The sequence below is a fragment of the Fukomys damarensis genome, unplaced genomic scaffold (assembly GCF_012274545.1).
Source record: "Fukomys damarensis isolate Sample0158 unplaced genomic scaffold, DMR_v1.0_HiC HiC_scaffold_2, whole genome shotgun sequence".
In the NCBI taxonomy this organism is placed as follows: Eukaryota; Metazoa; Chordata; class Mammalia; order Rodentia; family Bathyergidae; genus Fukomys; species Fukomys damarensis.
The window spans coordinates 16,539,467-16,558,572 of NW_022900914.1; the positions used below are offsets into that span (position 1 = coordinate 16,539,467).

At 39.0% G+C, this 19,106-nt stretch overlaps 1 protein-coding gene across 1 annotated transcript in view; it reads right to left on the bottom strand.

Annotated features, from left to right (window-relative positions):
- The window catches only part of Fez2 (fasciculation and elongation protein zeta 2), a 37,569-nt gene that overhangs the window by 13,947 nt on the left and 4,516 nt on the right, over positions 1 to 19,106 (bottom strand). The window contains exons 4-6 of the mRNA XM_033762225.1: positions 13,571 to 13,687; positions 11,414 to 11,555; positions 9,063 to 9,331 (exon numbers count right to left, since the gene is read on the bottom strand). Of these exons, the coding sequence (XP_033618116.1) occupies positions 9,063 to 9,331; positions 11,414 to 11,555; positions 13,571 to 13,687 (528 nt within the window). The remainder of the gene's footprint in view (positions 1 to 9,062; positions 9,332 to 11,413; positions 11,556 to 13,570; positions 13,688 to 19,106) is intronic.

Below are 19,106 nucleotides of genomic sequence, written 5' to 3' on the forward strand. Positions count from 1 at the left end.
AGGCAGATAAAATTTCCTCTTTAGTAAACGTCATCTCATTTAGAAACGCTGCATTTACAACCTTGAAAGCAGATGCAGTATTACTAGGTGCTTATGGTGCTTCACTGGGACACAGGGAAGATTTTTCTCTATGCCTAAATCTTACAAGCAGAAAGAGAAGAAAAATGAAAGAGGATGGGGTAGGGGTGGGGGTAGGAAGCATTGTTTTAGCATTTTTCATGGTAAAGATACCACAGACATGTAAACCGAGTCTCAAGGTTGCGAATGCTGAAAACGAGGGACACTAAAGATCTGTTACAGTTTAGTTAAAATAAGCTATTAATTAAAATATTAGATGTGTCACAGACCCACTGTCCTTCCATTTAATTTACCCTCCCCCAAAATATGAAGTAAAGAATCCAAACAACCAAACTCAAAGTGAAAAGCTGGTGTAGCTTCTGGTTCTGCAGCTATTCTGTAATCTATCCATTCGTATCCCAGGGCATCTCGAGGAGAGAGTTAATAGTTTTGGAAAGCGCCCTTCCCACAGTGGAATGCTGATATGAGCCTGGCTGTAAGCAGGAAAATGATTAAGCATTGCAGCATTTATTTCATTGTTGCCCTCACTACCGATAAAGTACCAAAGGAATGCGGCAAGGACAAGGGAAGGGGTCACTTGACACAAGGCCTTCAAGAACTTATTTATCCTGAGAATACTCACAATCGCCTCATGATCAAGTTTCCTTCCCTGGCGTGGGGAAGTATTACAAGGCTCAAAACCAGTCATTCTCTGGAAACTTTTCTCAGACAAAACCAGGAGCAGCAAAGTATAAACAAGACATAAAAGATTACAAAAAAAAAGAAAGAAAGAAACTATAAAAATCTGCAAAACAAAGAAACAGGCCAAGATCTCCAAGCCTGCAGAGGTCAGAGAGGTGGAACACTCACTACTCCTGGGAGCTAACCCTTGCTGAGCTTCCCTTTGCTCAGTCATGAAATGACAACAGTATGCACTGGGGTAGTTGTGAGGGTAAAATGAGGTAACCCAAGAAGAGCACTTAAGCACAGTGCTAAGCAGATAGCAATGTTCAAGAAAGTGTTGGCTGTGATTTCCCAAAAACAAGCTAGAATAACATTTTGGACATCACTCCCAAAGAGGAATAATCGTACCTTTCTGCTTTTCTCCAGAAAGGCGAAAAACAGTGCATCAAATTCTATAAATATAAATAAAACTGCCACTGATACGGACCTTTGCCTGAAGGACCGGAGAGGATGACAAAACAAGACACTCCCCTCCATGGTGGAGTCTAGAGTCAGCCGGAGCTGAAACTGAAGGTAACAACGCCAGGCAATTCAAGGTCCTTTCTGAACGGAAAAAAAACTATGCAAACCAAAAAGCAACAAGAACCAGATACAGAGTTGCAGTTTGTCCCCGCTCTTCTCTGAACAATTGAATTATTACCTCAAACTGTGTACAAGAACATATTCACCAGCTCAACCAGTTTCCCAAAAAGCAACAACTGGGGGCCAGGAAACTGGGACTGCTGCACTCGGCTGTGCTCTACGAACAAGCTCACCTAAACCGACAGCACAGACCTCTACAGCCAGGGCAGCTTTTAAACAAACCTCGGTATGAGGGAAAAAAGTTGAGGGAAGCAGGTAAGGAGTACTTTCATCTCTTATCTACTCTGACTCCATGAATAGTCCTTATACTCGAGAATTTCACAAGACGGGGAAATTAAAGTAGAATTACTGTTCTCTGTAAGTTACATTATATTCGCTAGTTTTTTATATGATTCTCAAATATTAATACATTTAATTTTAAATAAGTTAAAACCCAAAATAATCAAGTCATGAGAAAATATAGAATGAAAACCAACAGTTAAGTATAAAAGAAAATAAAGTAGAAATATTCAAATAGTTAAGATAACCTATTACTTAAGATGTAAAAGTATTATCTTGTTTCGATGCTTCAAGTCAAATAGTTTGGATGTGAGTAATAAAGCAGTTATAAAGGTGAATTCCATCATTTTTGTTGTTTTTGATGTTTCTGTTGTTTTTTGAGATAGCATCTTCCTCTGTAACCAGGTTTGCCTTGAACCCACTGTGTACTCCAGGCTGGCCTCTAACTGTTCAAAGCAGTCCTCCTGCCTCAGCCTCCCAAATGCTGGATCATAAGAATGCAGTCATATCCAGAAGAACTCTACCATTCCCCCCAAAACCATCTCTAAGTTAATTTGAAAATACTAGTTATTCAAAGGAGATAAATACTTGATGTTGTTTTGGACATTAAACCCTTATTTTATGTTTCTCAGAACAGAAAGATATGACACAAAGATTTTCAAAGTTAGGAATTAAGTGGAATAGTATCAAACAACTTAGTATTTTATAGTTAAAGAACTTATACATTTTATGTACTTTAATATGAAGATGGAAATTAATTATTGCCAAACCTTCTCAAAGCCAGACTAAAATAACTAATCCTGGTGATTTTATGAATTCTTTCCTGATTCTTATGGATACTCCAAGTATATGATAAGAGTTCAGCGTTCTAGAATATTGTGGCTTTTCTGTGGACTCATGCTGAGACATAAGGAAGTCAAGAGTGAATTTTTTACTTTTACTACATTAACTGCTGGGCCATAGATGATCACTATTATCAACCCTGAAAAATACAAACAGGAAATAATATATCCAAAGCTGGTAGAGATCAGATTATTTCTCGAGGCAATATTATCTTTCATAAAATAAATCTGTTCCACATCTAAAATAAATTGATAATCCATAATTTTAATTTATCAAAATAATCATTATATATCCAAGTCGTTCTACTGTACAATGATTTCTATGCCCTGATCCTAATTGTTAGCAAATGCTCTTTTCAATAAAGAAAAAATACAGAGAAATGCTATTAATATTATCAACAAATGATTGCTGAAAATGTATTCACATATACATTCAAGTAAGTGTAAGTGGTAGAATTTATTCTCTCAAGTACCACAATTTAGAAAAGGGAGGGAATTTTACCTTTTCTATTTCTATTTTCTTTTAAGTCATCTTGCATCAGTGTGGAAAGTGCCCAGGGGACTGCAAACAATTTTAAATATTTTGTTTGTCCACCATCTAGAAGCAACTGGTCTACCTGCCCAGCTCTCTTCACTGAGCTACTGAGTCTCAGACACACACACACACAGCACACAAAGTCCATCATTGGTCATGGACCTTGCCGTGTAAGTGGCTCGGAGAAGGACTGGCCACGGTGCCACCTTTTTCGGGTAAAACTCAGGTTGTTGCTGATGGAGTCTTCAGAAAAAGAACAAATAAACCAATCCTTAGGATAAAACATGGCAACATTTTATAATAAATTCTCAACACAATGTAGTCATGTGTTTACTTACATAAACTCACTCAAATGGAGTTTATGTATTTTTTCCTCTCATCTTAAATTTTAATATATCAAGGATTGGTAAACTTTTTTCTATAAAGGGCCAGATGGGAATTATTTCAGACTTTGCAATTATTTGACTCTGTCCTTGTAACATCAAAGCAGCCACAGATATATGCATGTATGTGGCTTGTATTCCAATAAAACTTTATTTATAAAACAGGCAGAGGCCAGGCGTGGTGGCACATGCCTGTAATCCCAGCACTCAGGAGGCTGAGGCAGGAGGATCGCTGTGAGTTCGAGACCAGCCTGGGATACACAGTGAGTTCCAAGTCAGTCTCAACTACATAGTGAGACCCTGTCTCAAAAAACCAAAAAAAAAGAAAAAAGAAAAACCATGTATGGGAAAGAATATTTATCATCTCAGCTCTAGTTCAATTCTTATCTCTACTCAATTATCTCCCAACCCCCAAAAGTGATAAATTAGGGTAAAATGACTATTTTACAGCAGTTTCTTATTTTCTCCAGTACCTGTTACTCACAGATTGCTAATATCAGGATAAACTTTTTCAGGTTACTCCTAGCAGTTATACATTTCTGAGGGTGGTGAGTATAAGACTTTAGAACTCTTCATAGTTACATGTGATTAGAGCAAACAAAAACGCTCTATCAAGGCCCATGTTTTCAACCACAGATTTGTAATAAGCAACCTCAGAACCTCACATGTGTTGAACCAATGACACTACTGCATTTCCAAAGAGTATAAGTTTACCAACGTATGATGCTAAGAAAGTACACAATAATGTCTTTAATTCTAGATGAACAGCAGCTTAAATCATAACCTGGCATATTTTAACTTGTTCTTGTACTCAAGGCAACAGCCATTAAAATTCAATGACCTGTGAATATGTTTCATATAACAAAGCCTGCTCTGCCCCATCTAAAAAGAGAGTAATAATTCCAATACCAAAAATCCAAATCTGAAATTCAATCTCCATGTCCTGGAAATGTGGTGGTGTGCTGGGGAGACACAATGAATGAGTCTTTAAGGAACCTGCTGTGTCAGAGAAGAGATTTGAGCCAAAGATTATGATACAGTACAGCCCTGCAACAGCAGAAGTATGTGCACACTCACACATAAACATGAAAAACATCTCAAATATGACATCATGAGCAACCTATCGAAGAATACAAGTGGACAATAAATCAAATTATTGCTTGCCCAGCATATCAGTATGTATTAAAAGACTAATCACATCCACAGTGGAAAGTGTGAGGAAATGGTGGCCGTGTACAATTAGGTTACATTATTGTAAAACAACCTGAAAAAGTTGGGCATTTAAAATTACAAATTCAGCCAGGGATTTAGCTCAGTGGTACCACCACCTGCCTCACAAGCGCAAGGTCCTGAGTTCGATCCCCAGTACCAAAACAATAAATAAATGAATAAATAAATAACAAATACAGCTGGGTATGGTCACACTATAATCCCAGCACTTAGGAGGCTGAGACAGGAGGACTGATGTGAGTTTCAGGCCAGCCTGGGTTACATAGAGAATTCAAGGTTATTTTGAACTGCACCGTGAGACCCTATCTCAAAACATAAAATAAAATAAAACTGCAAATTCTTTTATCTAGAAACCTTATTGGTTTCAGAAACTGAGTAAACTACACTAAAGAAAAGAAATTTTTAAGTTCAAGTTCAAGGAAATGGAAAATTCTGATTTAATAATAGGAATTTCAGATTGTTACAAAATATCATTAGATTCATTCATAGGAAAATGGATGCATATTGAGGACATACTCAAGTGAAATAAATAAGTCACACATGTGTATATACCGAATAGTTTACTTTGCTGTGAAAAACTATAATCATACATAAGATCCTAATGGTATAACTGACAATGTCAAATAGGAAGAAAAGGGTTTAAGGTGTAGGGGAAGTACGAAGAGTTAAAGGAAAGGAAATAAGGGAAAAGAAAAAAATATGAGAAAATGAAAAACTGGAAATAAAGTATTTGTAAATAGGGAAGGGAGGAGGGACTGAAGGGAGGGCAGGGGTAAGGGGAAAAAATAAGAACCAAGACCTGTCATGTAAAGGTACAAGATCCCAATGATGAATGTAACTGTACTGTTCACCTAAAATGTACCAATAAACTCAATGAGAAAAAAAAATATATCCAAGGGGAGGGCCGGGGATTCAGCTCAGTGGTGGGGCTGCCTGCCTTGCAAGTGCAAGGTCCCGAGATCGATCTCTGGTACCAAAAAAAAAAAAAAAAAAAAAAAAAAAAAAATTTTCCCAAAATATCAAAGGCGGGAGAACGTCTAGTAGAAGCTGGATATTCATCTCAACATTCAGAGTGTACGGAAGTCTTACATACATTATTTCACTGCCTCCCTCCAGAATTCAAAGGTGTCCATGTCCACTGGCACGATTCAGAGCCAGCACTTAACCCAAAACTCCTCATCACAGATCACTGGCACCTGCTAGAAAGATCAGTGTAGATTTGCAAGGTTAAGTTTCAATCTCTCGTTCACTCAGCAGAAAAGTACTAAATATCTCAAGGTGGACCTAAAGATAGGAAGAAAGAGAAGTTAGATTTCCTATTCTTAAGGAAAGATAATTGAGACTGGCATGAAAAAAAATTGCAATAGGATCTGACTGTGTTCTGAGACAGTCAAAAGGAATAATACTAAACTTGGCAGGAGAGAGGAGTCAATTCTTCACTGAAAATTCAAAGCCAATTTTCCAACACATTCAAACAAATATGTTTTTGTTCTGTTGTTTTTTTCCAGAAGAATGATGGAGAGAGGAAACGGTCTAAGAAAGGAAAACAATGGTTGGTCATGAATTTGAGTTTAAAAAAAAAAAAAAACAACAAGTAGAAAGTAGGTAAGAAGATCCACTCCAAAAAGAGGAAGCAGAATAAATAGACCCATCAAGACCCGAAACAACATGGTCAAGTCAAAGAAACGCAGCCAGGTCACCGACTAACAAGACCTTCAACTACCCCAGTCTCTACACCCCACCTCTCAGCTGCCCCAGATGCTGCGAAACCGGACAAAGAAAACATCATGTCTCCTGCTCTCTGGAATTACATTTCCCAGCGACACTGATTCCTCCCTCCAAACTGGGAGGTGGAAAAGGACGGGGAAGTATCTCTTAGCAGTCAGAAGTAGCAGTGGAATAGTGGCTACCCTGCAGTAACTCCAACAGCGACACTACTGACCACCTCACCCAGCCTCTGTCTCCTTCGTCACACTTACTACCACCTGACATTACACTGTCACTTCATTCTTTCCCTTGTGTGCTGCCTGTGTCCCTCATTAGAATCTGTGCTCCAGAAGGCCAACAGCTTTGTCTGTTTTCCTTCCCACTGTGTCTTGAACAGTTCCTGGCACAAGGCAGGCACTTCAAAAATATCTGCTGAATGAATGACTACTTATTTATCTTAATATATAACTGATGGTTATTTTTAAAAGTAAAACTCAATTCAAGACAACATTTCACTTTTTTAAGGGCTGGGGATTTAGCTCAGTGGTTCCGCTGCCTGCCTCACAAACACAAGGTCCCAGTTCAAACCCCAGTACAAAAAGAAAAAAACTCTGGTAGGAAGAAAAAAGTGACTGATGCTGTTTTAAAAATAACACATGACATCTATTAGGTCATCATTTTAAAAAATTATATCACTGATGATAGTTAATTCACAGAAGTCAGCCCTTGTCAATACTGTATGTTATATAAATGGTGATAGTCCATGAAGGTAACACGTGATGAAATCTGTTTACCGAACTAGCCATTTCACTTTAGGGTTCTTCTGAGCCACCTACCACTATCTTCAAAATCACAGGTTTCAGGCTGTTTGTGTCACAGATGGAATGGTCATTTTCTGGCATTTTCAGCTAAAAACAGATACAGGTAAAAGTAACAAAAGCTGAGCCATGCCATTACTGTCCAAATTAAAGTTTTGACACAAATAGTAGCTCAGAACTCAAGAAGTGACTCTACAAGTTCAAATACTATGAGAAGAATTACTGTTCAATGTGTCTATCTCAAGACTAATAAAGATTCAAATATGACCTAACCGCTACCTTGCCAAATGCATTTCTCAATTAGAAATGCCACATAAAATGGCACGATGGATCTTTTCCAACCCTGTTCATATGAGAATTACAAAAAGAAGTCTTTCCATCCCTGGAGGGATAAATTTATTTTTCTCAGCCAAGTGTTAACAGCAATAAATAGAGGATTTTACATGTAATCCTTGAAAGGAGATAGGCAGAAATTGCCAACCATACCATGGCTTAGCATTTGATTTAATCCCACTAGTATTAACAGAGCAAATTAAAAGGTGCAATTTTTTAAAATATGAGGTCAAAGCAAAATACTATCCTTGACATTTTAAAGGAAATTTCTCAGAACCACATATACAAACAAACTTTTTTTTCCAGTGTGGTCTGTAGAAAAGACTAAATACACACTTTTTCAATCAGTACTGCTATTTCTTAAAAATAAAATGTATATAGTACTTCTTCAAAGTCAACTGATAAGCTCCGTCCTTTCTAACTACATATAAATGAACATTACACAAGTAAAACATGAACTCCTTCATGGTTAGTAGCAGCACTATGAATGACTACATGGCAAGATTCTTTTGGTTTGCATTAACCACGTATGAGAGGCCCAGCAACTGAGAGCTGCATTCTCTTTCTAAAGTTCCATCAGTACCTAGTCAGGGAGACCTACTTCTCGCTAAGTATTTCCTAGAGAAGGAATTCAAGACTTGGTCAAAGAGAACTTATATTATTTTAAGCTAGAATAGCCAGTTTGTGATTATGTATTACCATGCTATCAACATCATAGATTAAGAAAATATATCACCTTTAGAAAAATGGATCCCTTTACCCAACCACTATACTCTAAAAAGAAAGGCTTTTTTCCACATATAAAATCGAAGTAGAAATATATAAGGCATCAACTGATCACAGAAAAATGAGAGCTTTAAAATCAACAGAAAATGCATCTCACATAATCCAGTTAATGTACCTGATAAAATGCAATCAGGGACATTAATAAGACCACTTGAGAAAAAAAAGATACAAATAAAAAATAAAACATCTTTACATAAAGGGTCAAAGTTTCCAATATCCCAATTTGTTTTCATCCATCAGTAACATTCTGGTCTGTAGGTCAAACAGCTCACTGTCACACATTGCCATGGACATCCTCAGGTCCTGACCTTGAAAAGAGGGACCTGTTTTTACAAGTCAGTAACAGAGAATCTAGGCAGTTGCACTACCTCTAAATATGCTCCTTTTTTATTACACACTCCATAAATCAAAAAATAAAACCTTTCATAAGCCTACCAGCCAAATATAACCACTCTTCACATTTCAATCTATTAAAAATGGTCACTTGCTAACACTTCTTTTAAGACATTCTCCTGGCCCCCATCTTCCCCTTTTTCCCGACTAAACATTTCAGTGTTGAATTATCCCGATAGCCATGAAAAGCATCACCAAAAAACACTGTGTGAAGAAACCGAGCAGAGCAAGTTAGGGAAGAATCGCTCCTGCACGCTGATGGGAGGCACAACGCTCCCTTACAGGTTGGGCCTGGCGCACCTGCTACAGCTGCCGCTGGCCAGGTGTGTGGGTACCTGTTTCCAGGGCCAGTGCCTCTGCAAACATCACTTACTGTGCCCGGCATGTGACTTCTCTCATTCTTCCCATTCTGAGAGCTGCCATTTTTTAGTTTCTTTTTCTTTTTAGCCATTTCTTTGTGCTCTTTCTGTTTGTTCTGCACTTCAATGAGGACAGAAATAAAGCTGTTTTTTACTTCCTTTTCAAACTCCAGTTCATCTCGCAGGGCCAACTGCTGTACCAGTTCCTCGGAGTACTCCTTAATGGCAGACTCTATTTCTTCCAGGAGCTCATTTAACTCAGATACAGACAGCCTTTTCACCCCTGTGATCAAAAACAGTACAGCGGACACTAAGACAAAAGTGTTTCAAAGCAGCACAACAGTGTGTTTTACACCAAAAAGCAAAAACGATACTCTAAGCAATGAAACTGTTCATGATCTTCTCAAACACCTCACATTCCTGGGGAGAATAAAGGTTAGTGGGTAATGTCACTTCTCAGCCGGCTCGGGTGAAAAGTATAACAAAACCTTTCACTTGCATAAATCAAGCACCCCGAGTAGTATTATTCCAGTCAAGACTGTGAAAGCTCAGACATGGAAAATAATAAGCACAAAAACTGAAGGACTGTACAGAAACTACCTGCTGAGAAGAAATGGTAAGCAATTTCACAGGATTCCAGGACACTCCTGGAGAGAGAAGGAGTTGAACTGCAAGAATTAAACTATATACACATTTAATCACACATGCCTCAATTGGTGGAAGTGGCTGACAAATGGGAAGATGGAAAGGAACAATATTCCCTGCAACCCCACCCTCCCTCGTGTGAGAGACAGGACACTCTCAAAGATCTAATCCCTGGTACCTCAGAAGTGACTCAAAGATAAGAGTGTTTACAGTGTAATTATGTTAAAACAAGGACATTAGGGTGGCTTCTAATCTGGTGTGACTGTTGTCCTTATAAAATCAAGAGACCAAGATGCAGGATACACACAGGAAGACCAGAGGAAAACAGAGAGAGGAGAGAGCCATCCACAAGCCAAAGAGAGGCCTTGCCAGAAACCAAATACGCTAGCACCTTGTTCTCAGGCTCCTGGCCTCAGAATTGTGAGAATATGAATTCCATGGTGTAAGCCATTCAGTCCGTGATACTTATGGCAGCCCTAGAAAACTAAGAGGAAGTTTTTGTATCTTAGCAGATATCAGGATTATATTTTGGAAACAAGACTCTAACAACACTATGTATCTATAGCAGCATGGTAGAAAAAGACCACTGGAAAGAATTTCCCTATGTTAAAGGAAGTCACACAACCAGAAGGCAATCTCTGGTCATCCCACAATGTAAAACCAGGTAACAATGTGAGTTAAGCAGATAGGGACTCCATTACTGTCCATTCAAAGAGGGAACCAGTCATATGGCAAAGGTTTTAGATGCCCAGGTACCAGTCTCAGAATATTCACACCCTGGTTGTAGCTATTTGGAAACTTTTCATGGTAATCAAGTATATGGTTTTTACAGGTCACGATTCAAACATCTAATTCAAACAGAATTTTGATTCCCAAAATTCATCTCTACACCAAAGACAACTATTTGTAAGGCAGGAATTACTGATTACTTATTGTTTTGTTATGGGCTAAATTATGTCTCCCAAAAAATTCATATGTTGAAGCCATAACTTCCAGTACAGTGGTACCCTAGCGTTCAGTTAACTGGTACTGGGAGGCATGAATATACCAAAATCAAGCACCAAACTGTTTTGGCTGGAAAGGGGAGCGGGCCATGAGGCAACAGATGCTGAAAAGTTCTAACTTGAACACTGGGTACCAAACAAACAACGGGTACCAGGACAAAATTTTTATGTAAAAATGAGTCAAGTACCAAATGCAATGAGTCTCAAAACAGTCAAGTACCAAGGTATGACTGTACCTCAGAATGGAATGCTACTTGGAGACAGGATGCTTAGAAAGGGAATTAATTTAAAACAGAGTATTAGACCAGCACCTCATGCAAAAGGACTGGTGTTCCTACAGGAAGAGGAAATTTGGAGAAAGGCACATGTAGAAGGAAGACCATGTGAAGGCACAGGGAGAAGACGGCCATCTACAAGCCAAGGGGAAAGGCCTCAGAAGAAACCAAGCCTGTTGATGGCTGAATCATGGGCTTTGAGACCACAGAACTTGGAGGAAATGGATGTCACCTATTTAAGTCACTCATCTGCAGCAAAGGCCCCAGCAAGCTAGCACAGGGTTAAACACAACACAGTCCTCAGGTCCAGAGCACTGCAGTACGAGCCAGTCAGCGAAGGGTGTACAGCCCAGCCTGTGAGCAGCTTTCTGAAGATGGTTGCATCACATGTCTAAAATGGAGAAAAAGCACAAGAGCACTGATACAAAGATGGTCTCTTACTCTCTTCATAGCTGCTCATACTGGACCTCTTAAGAGTTTGGATCTCCTGGGACAGCATTGAGAGCCGATCTGACTGTGTAAGGGTTTCATCATCTTCTGGGTCTGGTGATTCCTGCATCATTTCTTCAATTTCTTCAATAACCTTCCAAAATACACACAGTAGTGTTAATCAAACACAGAAGGAAAAATGACTTGTCCATACCACAGTGCTCACCTGAAGTGCCCAGGGGAGAAGTGCACTGAATTCTCATTACCAACCATGTGAAGGAGTGAATGCTTTGAATAATCAAAAGTTTGATTTTTAAGAGTAAACATGGCTCTTATCATAGAAAATGTGCAACACACTAAAAACAAAATTAAACACAATATACTTTGATATGTCTACCATGACCCAGTCAGTAGGCGATACCAGACATGGTGATGTCTGAGAAATTGTGGTACAAACACTTAGTTTTTTCTAGACATGCCAGGATCAGGTCATGAATGTACAGTCAAATGAAGGCAAACAGAAGAAAGTGTACCATATATCGTATGCATGGAGTTAATCTAAAGTTATTTAATCAAAGCTCTGACATAAAACTTGGAAAATACAAAAGCATAAAAACATATACATAGGACAAGAGACTACCTTACTGACAGCAAAATTTTCCTTTAACAGCAGAAAAAGAATTTCATATAGCAATTCAATCAAAGACAAAGGAACATTTTAAAATTACTTAACGCAGAGAATGCGAAAGAAGAAAGAAACCTGCAAGAAGTAAGAAAATCTCAGAAACACATCTGCCTTTTAAGCAATGATCTACTGCACAAACATTGTGGCTCAAACTTTACAACTGCATCCTGACCTGTTTCACAGTCTGAAAGTGGAAGAAAAAAAAAAAATGGAACTCAACAAAACTTTAAAGAAAATCCAGAAAAAGGTACTAAATATTTTGAAAAACAGTTTCATGGATTAAGAAAAAAACTATTAAGGAAAATTAAATGAAAGTGTACAATATTATATTAAAACACTTTGTGAATACGCAAGCTTAAGGGATGGCACTTCTACTGAGGAAAAAACAAAATTACATCTGAAGGCGGTGGGATTATGCTAATTAGAAAAAAATTTCCCAAAACAAGCATTCTAAACAGGACCATGAGACATTAAAGGAGGATGCAAAATCTGTTCCTCTAAATCTGAGAAACACGGATAACTTCTGGTATTAGGCAGATTTCTAGGGGCTCAATGGTGAATACCTACGGTCACATCTTTGGAGTCATGTTCTAACCCACAGCAGCTCTCTAACCCACTACTACTTTGCTTTTTTAAGCACCACACTCTTTCCCAACCTAAAATAATCCAACCAAAAATATGACAAAAAGCATCAAAATGATACATATTGACGTACATTTTTAATGTCCTCCTCCCAACATTGCCATAATGCATCTGTACTGACCTCATCTTTCTAGCCTAAAAATAGAGTGTGGTAGAATTCATAGTCCCAGTAGCTAGGAACATTTTCTTCTAGGAAGAAGTTCTGGCCTCACATTTTGACAATATAACAGAGGTGGGAGGGGTACTCAGAAAACAAGAAAGCTGATTCAACTGGTTTCCAATGAAAACAGGGTTGATATTATTAGAGCATCCACAGGAATAAGGCTCACTTCTCTCTGGGGCACATAACAGGTATATCTAATACATGCCAGTGTTTCTTACCCAGACTTTGAAATAAATACAGATATATTTCTATACTCATGTATTACACTTTGCCCACGTTTGAATAAATCTAAAGCAAGTAGGAAATTCACAGTATTTTTGTGATTTTGTTTTAAGAAATAAGCCTCCCTCAGTAACTTTTGTGTGTGTGTGTGTGTGTGTGGTACCAGGGATCAAACTCAGGACTTTGCACTTGCGAGGCAGGCGGCAGGACCACAGAGCTAAATCCTTGGCCCAGTAACTTTTACTCTTTAGTAACACCTAGATTAGTAATTGTTAACCCAATTAACAAAACTTTACCTACAGACAACATATACCTCATCTTTTTTTCCAGCGGAGGAGTTAAATGAAAGCCTATATATCCACACAAGCCAAGGAAAATAAGTAAATTCTGCCATATCAATAGCACTGCTTTTCAGCTCCACATGCTGCCCTCCTTGTGCTGACGAGCATCTTGGTACCTGGTCTGCTGTGAAGAGGGGCTCCTCGTTAACACAAGAGACAATGATTGAGTGCATATCCAACTGTTCCCTCAGCTCCTCGTCGTCTGATGTGTCAAAGAGCAAACCATCACTTACCTAAAAGCAAAAATACCCCACGGTCAAAAGAAGGACACTCTGATCAAAACAAAGTCAATGTCTCTGGGGAAGAGAGAAGGCAGTGGAAAGCATGTGTGGAGAGCTCTTCCTTGAAAGGGAAAAGTTATCGGTCTCTCTGGACCGGGAGTGTAGTACTTTACATATTCATCCCAAGCAGAAAGAACAGGATGGAACAAATACAAAAGTGCTAAGGTATTTTTACATCGCTATGGCCTGAAACAGACATACACTTAGCTAATTGTTTTTCCGCAGAAGAAATAGCTATACGAACACTTTACAAAAGCTGACAAATTGTTGAAAACAAAAGACAGTATTCAGGAAAAAGCAGGAATTAGAGCAAAGAGAAGGCAGAATATGGGCAGGCTTGGCAGTTAGTTAAGAATCTGCAGCAAAACTGGTGTTTAAAAGGATACAGAAAACAGGTGACTTATTGGCAAACTAACTTCTAACATTCACAGTAACAGGAAAGCAATTAACAACCTGGCAGACAGGACCCATCCAGAAGGGTCTCACTTGGCCCTCCCAGTGGAACATCTCTTCTTCCCAAAGAATAGTATCTCTAGGTTCTAAAAACATCTCCAACCCTAACTGTGCTGGAATGTCTCCAACCACCTCACCCACATTCTCTCCCACGCCCCATGCCCAGGAAACTGACCCAGTGGACCACATCAAAGGATGCCCTTGACTTCTGGCTTCCAGCCGAGTTACACAGCACTGGCAGGCACTGGGAGACTGCAAGGTGAGAAGGTGAGGGCTGGGCACTTGTTCTGCTGTCCTCCTCCCTGCCAGACTGCCATTTGTCGACTCTGGCTCTCTGCCAAAGGCCACAGTTCTTGCCAAGCAGACCTATCCCCAGAGCTAATCTCTCTAGGTTCTAAAAACTTCTCCTTCTCCCTACCTATTCATGTCCAAGGCTGCTAGAATGCTACAGGCTGTTGCTATCCCTGGAGCATTGTGCTATATGCATAGCTGATTTCCCTAACCTTGCCTGTGCCAACATAAACAGTCCCTGTCCTAATGCTTAGAATTTAGTACTAGTACTAATTATAAAAGCCTGACCTGGATAAACTTAGCATAGTGGACAAGTGAGCATCAAGCTGTCATCTATCTATCTGTCATGACGTGACAAACAGAAACTGAAATAAGAACTCTATCCCTCAGGAAAGATTAATACACATTGAGTTTCTACAGAACAAATGAGCAACAAGGACTGTGTAAGAAGAAACTGTGTCATTCCATTTCACACTATATAATTAGAATAATGTATTATATTACAGGTTAAGCAAGCTTAATCTGAAAATTTTAAAGCTCAAACTTTTTGAGCATCGATGTGATGACACAAGTGGAAAGTTCCACACCTGACCTCATGTGACAGGTCGCACTCAAAGCACGGCTGCATTAAAAATACTGCATAAACTACCATCAGGCTAGGTAATAAGGTGTATACGAAACATAAATTCTATGTTTACACTTGAGTTCCATCCTCAAGATAAATTCAAATATTTCAAAATCCAAAAACACTCAGAATTTAAAATACTTCCAGAGCATTTCTAATAAGGACTATTCAACCTGTATATAAATATAATATTATATTTAACATAATTAAAGTACTAAATACTTATCTGGGAAAAGTATTTATTGGTACCAAGGATGTAGCTAGAATTGAGGACCCAATGGAATGGTCACAGGTCCCTACCACCTCCCAAGTTTCCGATACACCAGTGTGTGAAGTTTAAGAGTGAACAGGAGTGTAAGAAATCTGCACCTGAGAAGAAAAGGGAAAGAAGCACTGGCCTGCTGGAAAATGAAAAGGAAGAAGACACAGGCACGAATATGAAAGATGGGTGAAGGGAATTCTTATAATGACAGAGGAAGTAAACATCCTAGAATCATGGCTGTGAAAATTAAACTAGAGAGTAACTAGATCTGATCACAACTGGATGTATGAGGCATCAAGAAAGGCACAGGAAGAAAGAGAAGACAGATTGACAGTAAACCTAGTATATTCCATGTACTACAATGAATGATATGGCTCTTGAGGCTGGATTGGTGAGCTAATTATTAAACAAACAAACCACCAAAAAAAAAAAGGCAGTTATCATTACCCTAGGAAAAAAACAAAAATTGGAATAGAAGTAAATAATAATATATCAAAATGAGTTAACCACACATATTTAAATAGTAGAAATGATGAAGATCAATTTCACCAAGAATTTTGATGCGATTACATTGGGAAGATAGAGAGATTCTGTGTGAAGGTGAGAGAGTTAAGAGGCTAGAGAACTGCAGACAGTTCTTCACCTGGTGGGTCAATGGATAAAGTCTAAAATTAAAAAATAAAAGTAAAATAAGCAGGTGATCTGCGAGAAGCAGCAGCTGAAGCAGTTAAGTGGCTGCCTGCTGTAACAAAAAATCGAGGACAAAGTTAGTGGGACAGAGGCTGCCTGTTCATCTAAAGCCTATGGTTCTAGGCTGCGTTTTTTAATTACGACGGTTTTTTCTTTAATAGTAATAAGAAAGGTCAAGAGACTGGGCTCACAGTGGAATACTGGATTTCAAGCAGTGAAGCTGAAGAAAGTGCCATCACGTGACAAGGGTACGTGGACGGCTGCAGGTGGAACTAACAACTTTGGTCACCGGTCCCCACACTTCAATCCCATCTGCTACCACTTTTCAGAGTTGTAGCTGGAGCAACATGGTTTCTTCTTTTTCCCCTTCTGGCTTATAAATAAAAAGCTTTAACTCTTAAAGAAGACATTTCATAAAGTCTCTCGCGTAAAAGTGGTGTGTACAAAAGGAGGAAGATGTACACAAGATGTTTCCCGGCAAAATGAAGTAGAAGCATATGCTTAGAATAAGTCCAAAACGTACTGGTAATACCAGCTAAACTATCAGAATAAATTTCCATGACAAAAGAAATGATCACCCTGGCAGAGAGGACGCCAAGCCCATCCCCACAGAGACGGTATATGCCATGAGCCAGAATCCCTCTCAGGCTTTGCAAACTAACCATGGCTGTTGTGGGGATCATCATCCACTCTCCCATTAGGCAAAAATGCCCTCTCTGTGCCAAGCATTCCCATCACTCCTTCCTACGCCAGGCTTAGATACAGAGCTGGTGATACTGTTTCCCTGCGTGAAACTGCAGATGTATCAGGTGGAAAACACGTACTCATGCAAGAATCTGGAATGTGCTAGGCTGCTTACTCTAGAAAAGACCCACAAATTTAGAAAAGTGCATCTTAACTTCGATGAATGAAAGAAAACAAAGGCCGGGATTTAACTCAGTGGTTCCACTGCAAGTCTACAAGGAAGAGCAAGGACCCGAGTTCAACCCCCGGTACCAAAAACAAAAACAAAAACAAAAAAACTGGACCAGGGATTTAGTTCAGTGGTTCCACCACCTGCTTCAAAAGCAAAAGGACCTGAGTTCAATCCCCAGCACCAAAAAACAAAACAAAACAAAACAATTAATTGTAGCAAACTGGTTTTCAAGGTTTATCTCATCTTAATGCAAAAAATAATAAACCTATTGTCAAGAAAAAAATTTCCTCCAGACCCCGCTGTCTAGCTGTAATAATCTAAAGAACACTTCCAAAAGGTAAACTATACATAGCTCAGTCACAGAAAGAACAGAGCACCCACTTAAAATGGTAAATAATGTACCTTTCTCGGGTTAAAAAATATTTTTAAGCTTACACCACCAACAGTGTGACATGGTTGCTTCTTACATAAACGTTGTTGCCCATTAATTCCTCTTCAGGAATAGTCTGATTTCAGCTCTGTTCATCACCAGAACAGTCACTTCATGATAGACGGATGGTTGTCTGACTGAATGAATGACTGATAAGATAGATGAATTTATTTGTTTGCTTTCATTTGCTGAGTTATTCCAGGGGAAGCTTTCACCCTCAGAACAGTGTAAATTAAGTCTTTACTAAACACTACGTTGGCAGCACCATTACTCCAGCATTGAGCAAAACATTCGAACAGCAGCTCCACTTCCCAAGATGCAAACGAAGAACGATACCAGACTCACATTTTATTCAATGAAATTGGTTTATGGAGCCCATTCGTGCGGCTAATGTGCATCTCTATCAAACTATAAAAGGAACTTCTCTATGCTTTTTTTAAATAAGTCAAACAAAAAAAAATATTCATGGGCCGGCTACTGTGGATTTAGCTCTATTTTAAATAATACAGGAAATACTAAAGAAAAAAAGACAACCTTCCACATGACCTGTGATTTTACAGTCACGATGATGAAGTTATCACGCACGCAACATCACTCAGCAAGCACATGTCTCAGCACCCGCCCTCTGCCACGTACCTCAGCGGTTACTAAAAAGACAAATACAAAGCTATCAGCTGGGAAGTCACAGGCTAACGACAAACCCAGAAAAACAGAATTCATTAAAAAACACAGTCACGACTTTACAGAAACATGAACAAATGGCTGTGGGACCCAGCACCTGTGAGGCCACAGGGCTACATTCTCTGGGACAGATGACAAGTCCTTTAAAAGTTCACCTTCCCACTGGTGTTATCGATTTCCACGCAGAGGAGTGGAAGGATTTAGGCTGTGGCTAAGGGACCATCTGTCTTGGATGCTGTAGGTGGGGATCTCCCCCCGCCAGGCGGGGCTGGATTAAATGTCCTTTAAAGTCCCTTCCAACTCCAAAATTGTATAATTCCATGAGATCAGCTAAGTAATAAGGCTAAAACAGTAATAGGAAGCTTCAGAAAGGGACGGGAACTTAAATGAAGCCAAAAGCAAGGACCTAAATAAACAGAAGAGAGAGCATAACATATTTTGTTTTGTTCTTTTCCATTAAATGTGCGCCAGGTTGATCTGAAAGGCTTTACATGAGATTAAAGACAGGAACACACAGTAAGACTCCATATACCTTAATACTGGGAAACAGTCAGTATTCACTAAAAAACAAAAGCAGCAGGCTCTTCTGGGTCACATATTTAAGAAAATCATTTTCTTTAAACATTAACAATGCTATTTATAATTCTGACAGCTGCACTGCCTTACACTCTCAGTTATCACACCCTTACTTACATCTGATGAACTATACAGCAGGCCAGACATGACATGAGCTTACATCGTTATGTGATAAGGAGTTTAAACAGCCTGGCCCTAAATTTTACTTAATTTGGCTGTTTTACATCAGCTTTCAACAAATTTAGCACTACGATTTCCACTTGGAGCAATTCTCTCTCCTTTTCTGGCCCCCTGGGCATCCCATCTCCTGTCCCACACTTTCTGACCCAGGTATCTTTACTTGACAATACCTGGGTACACACAGGAACCTCAAGCTGGATAAGTCAGCCATGCACACATTAAAAAGCCAAGAACTGAAATGTCTTTTTTTTTTTTTTTTTTTTTTAG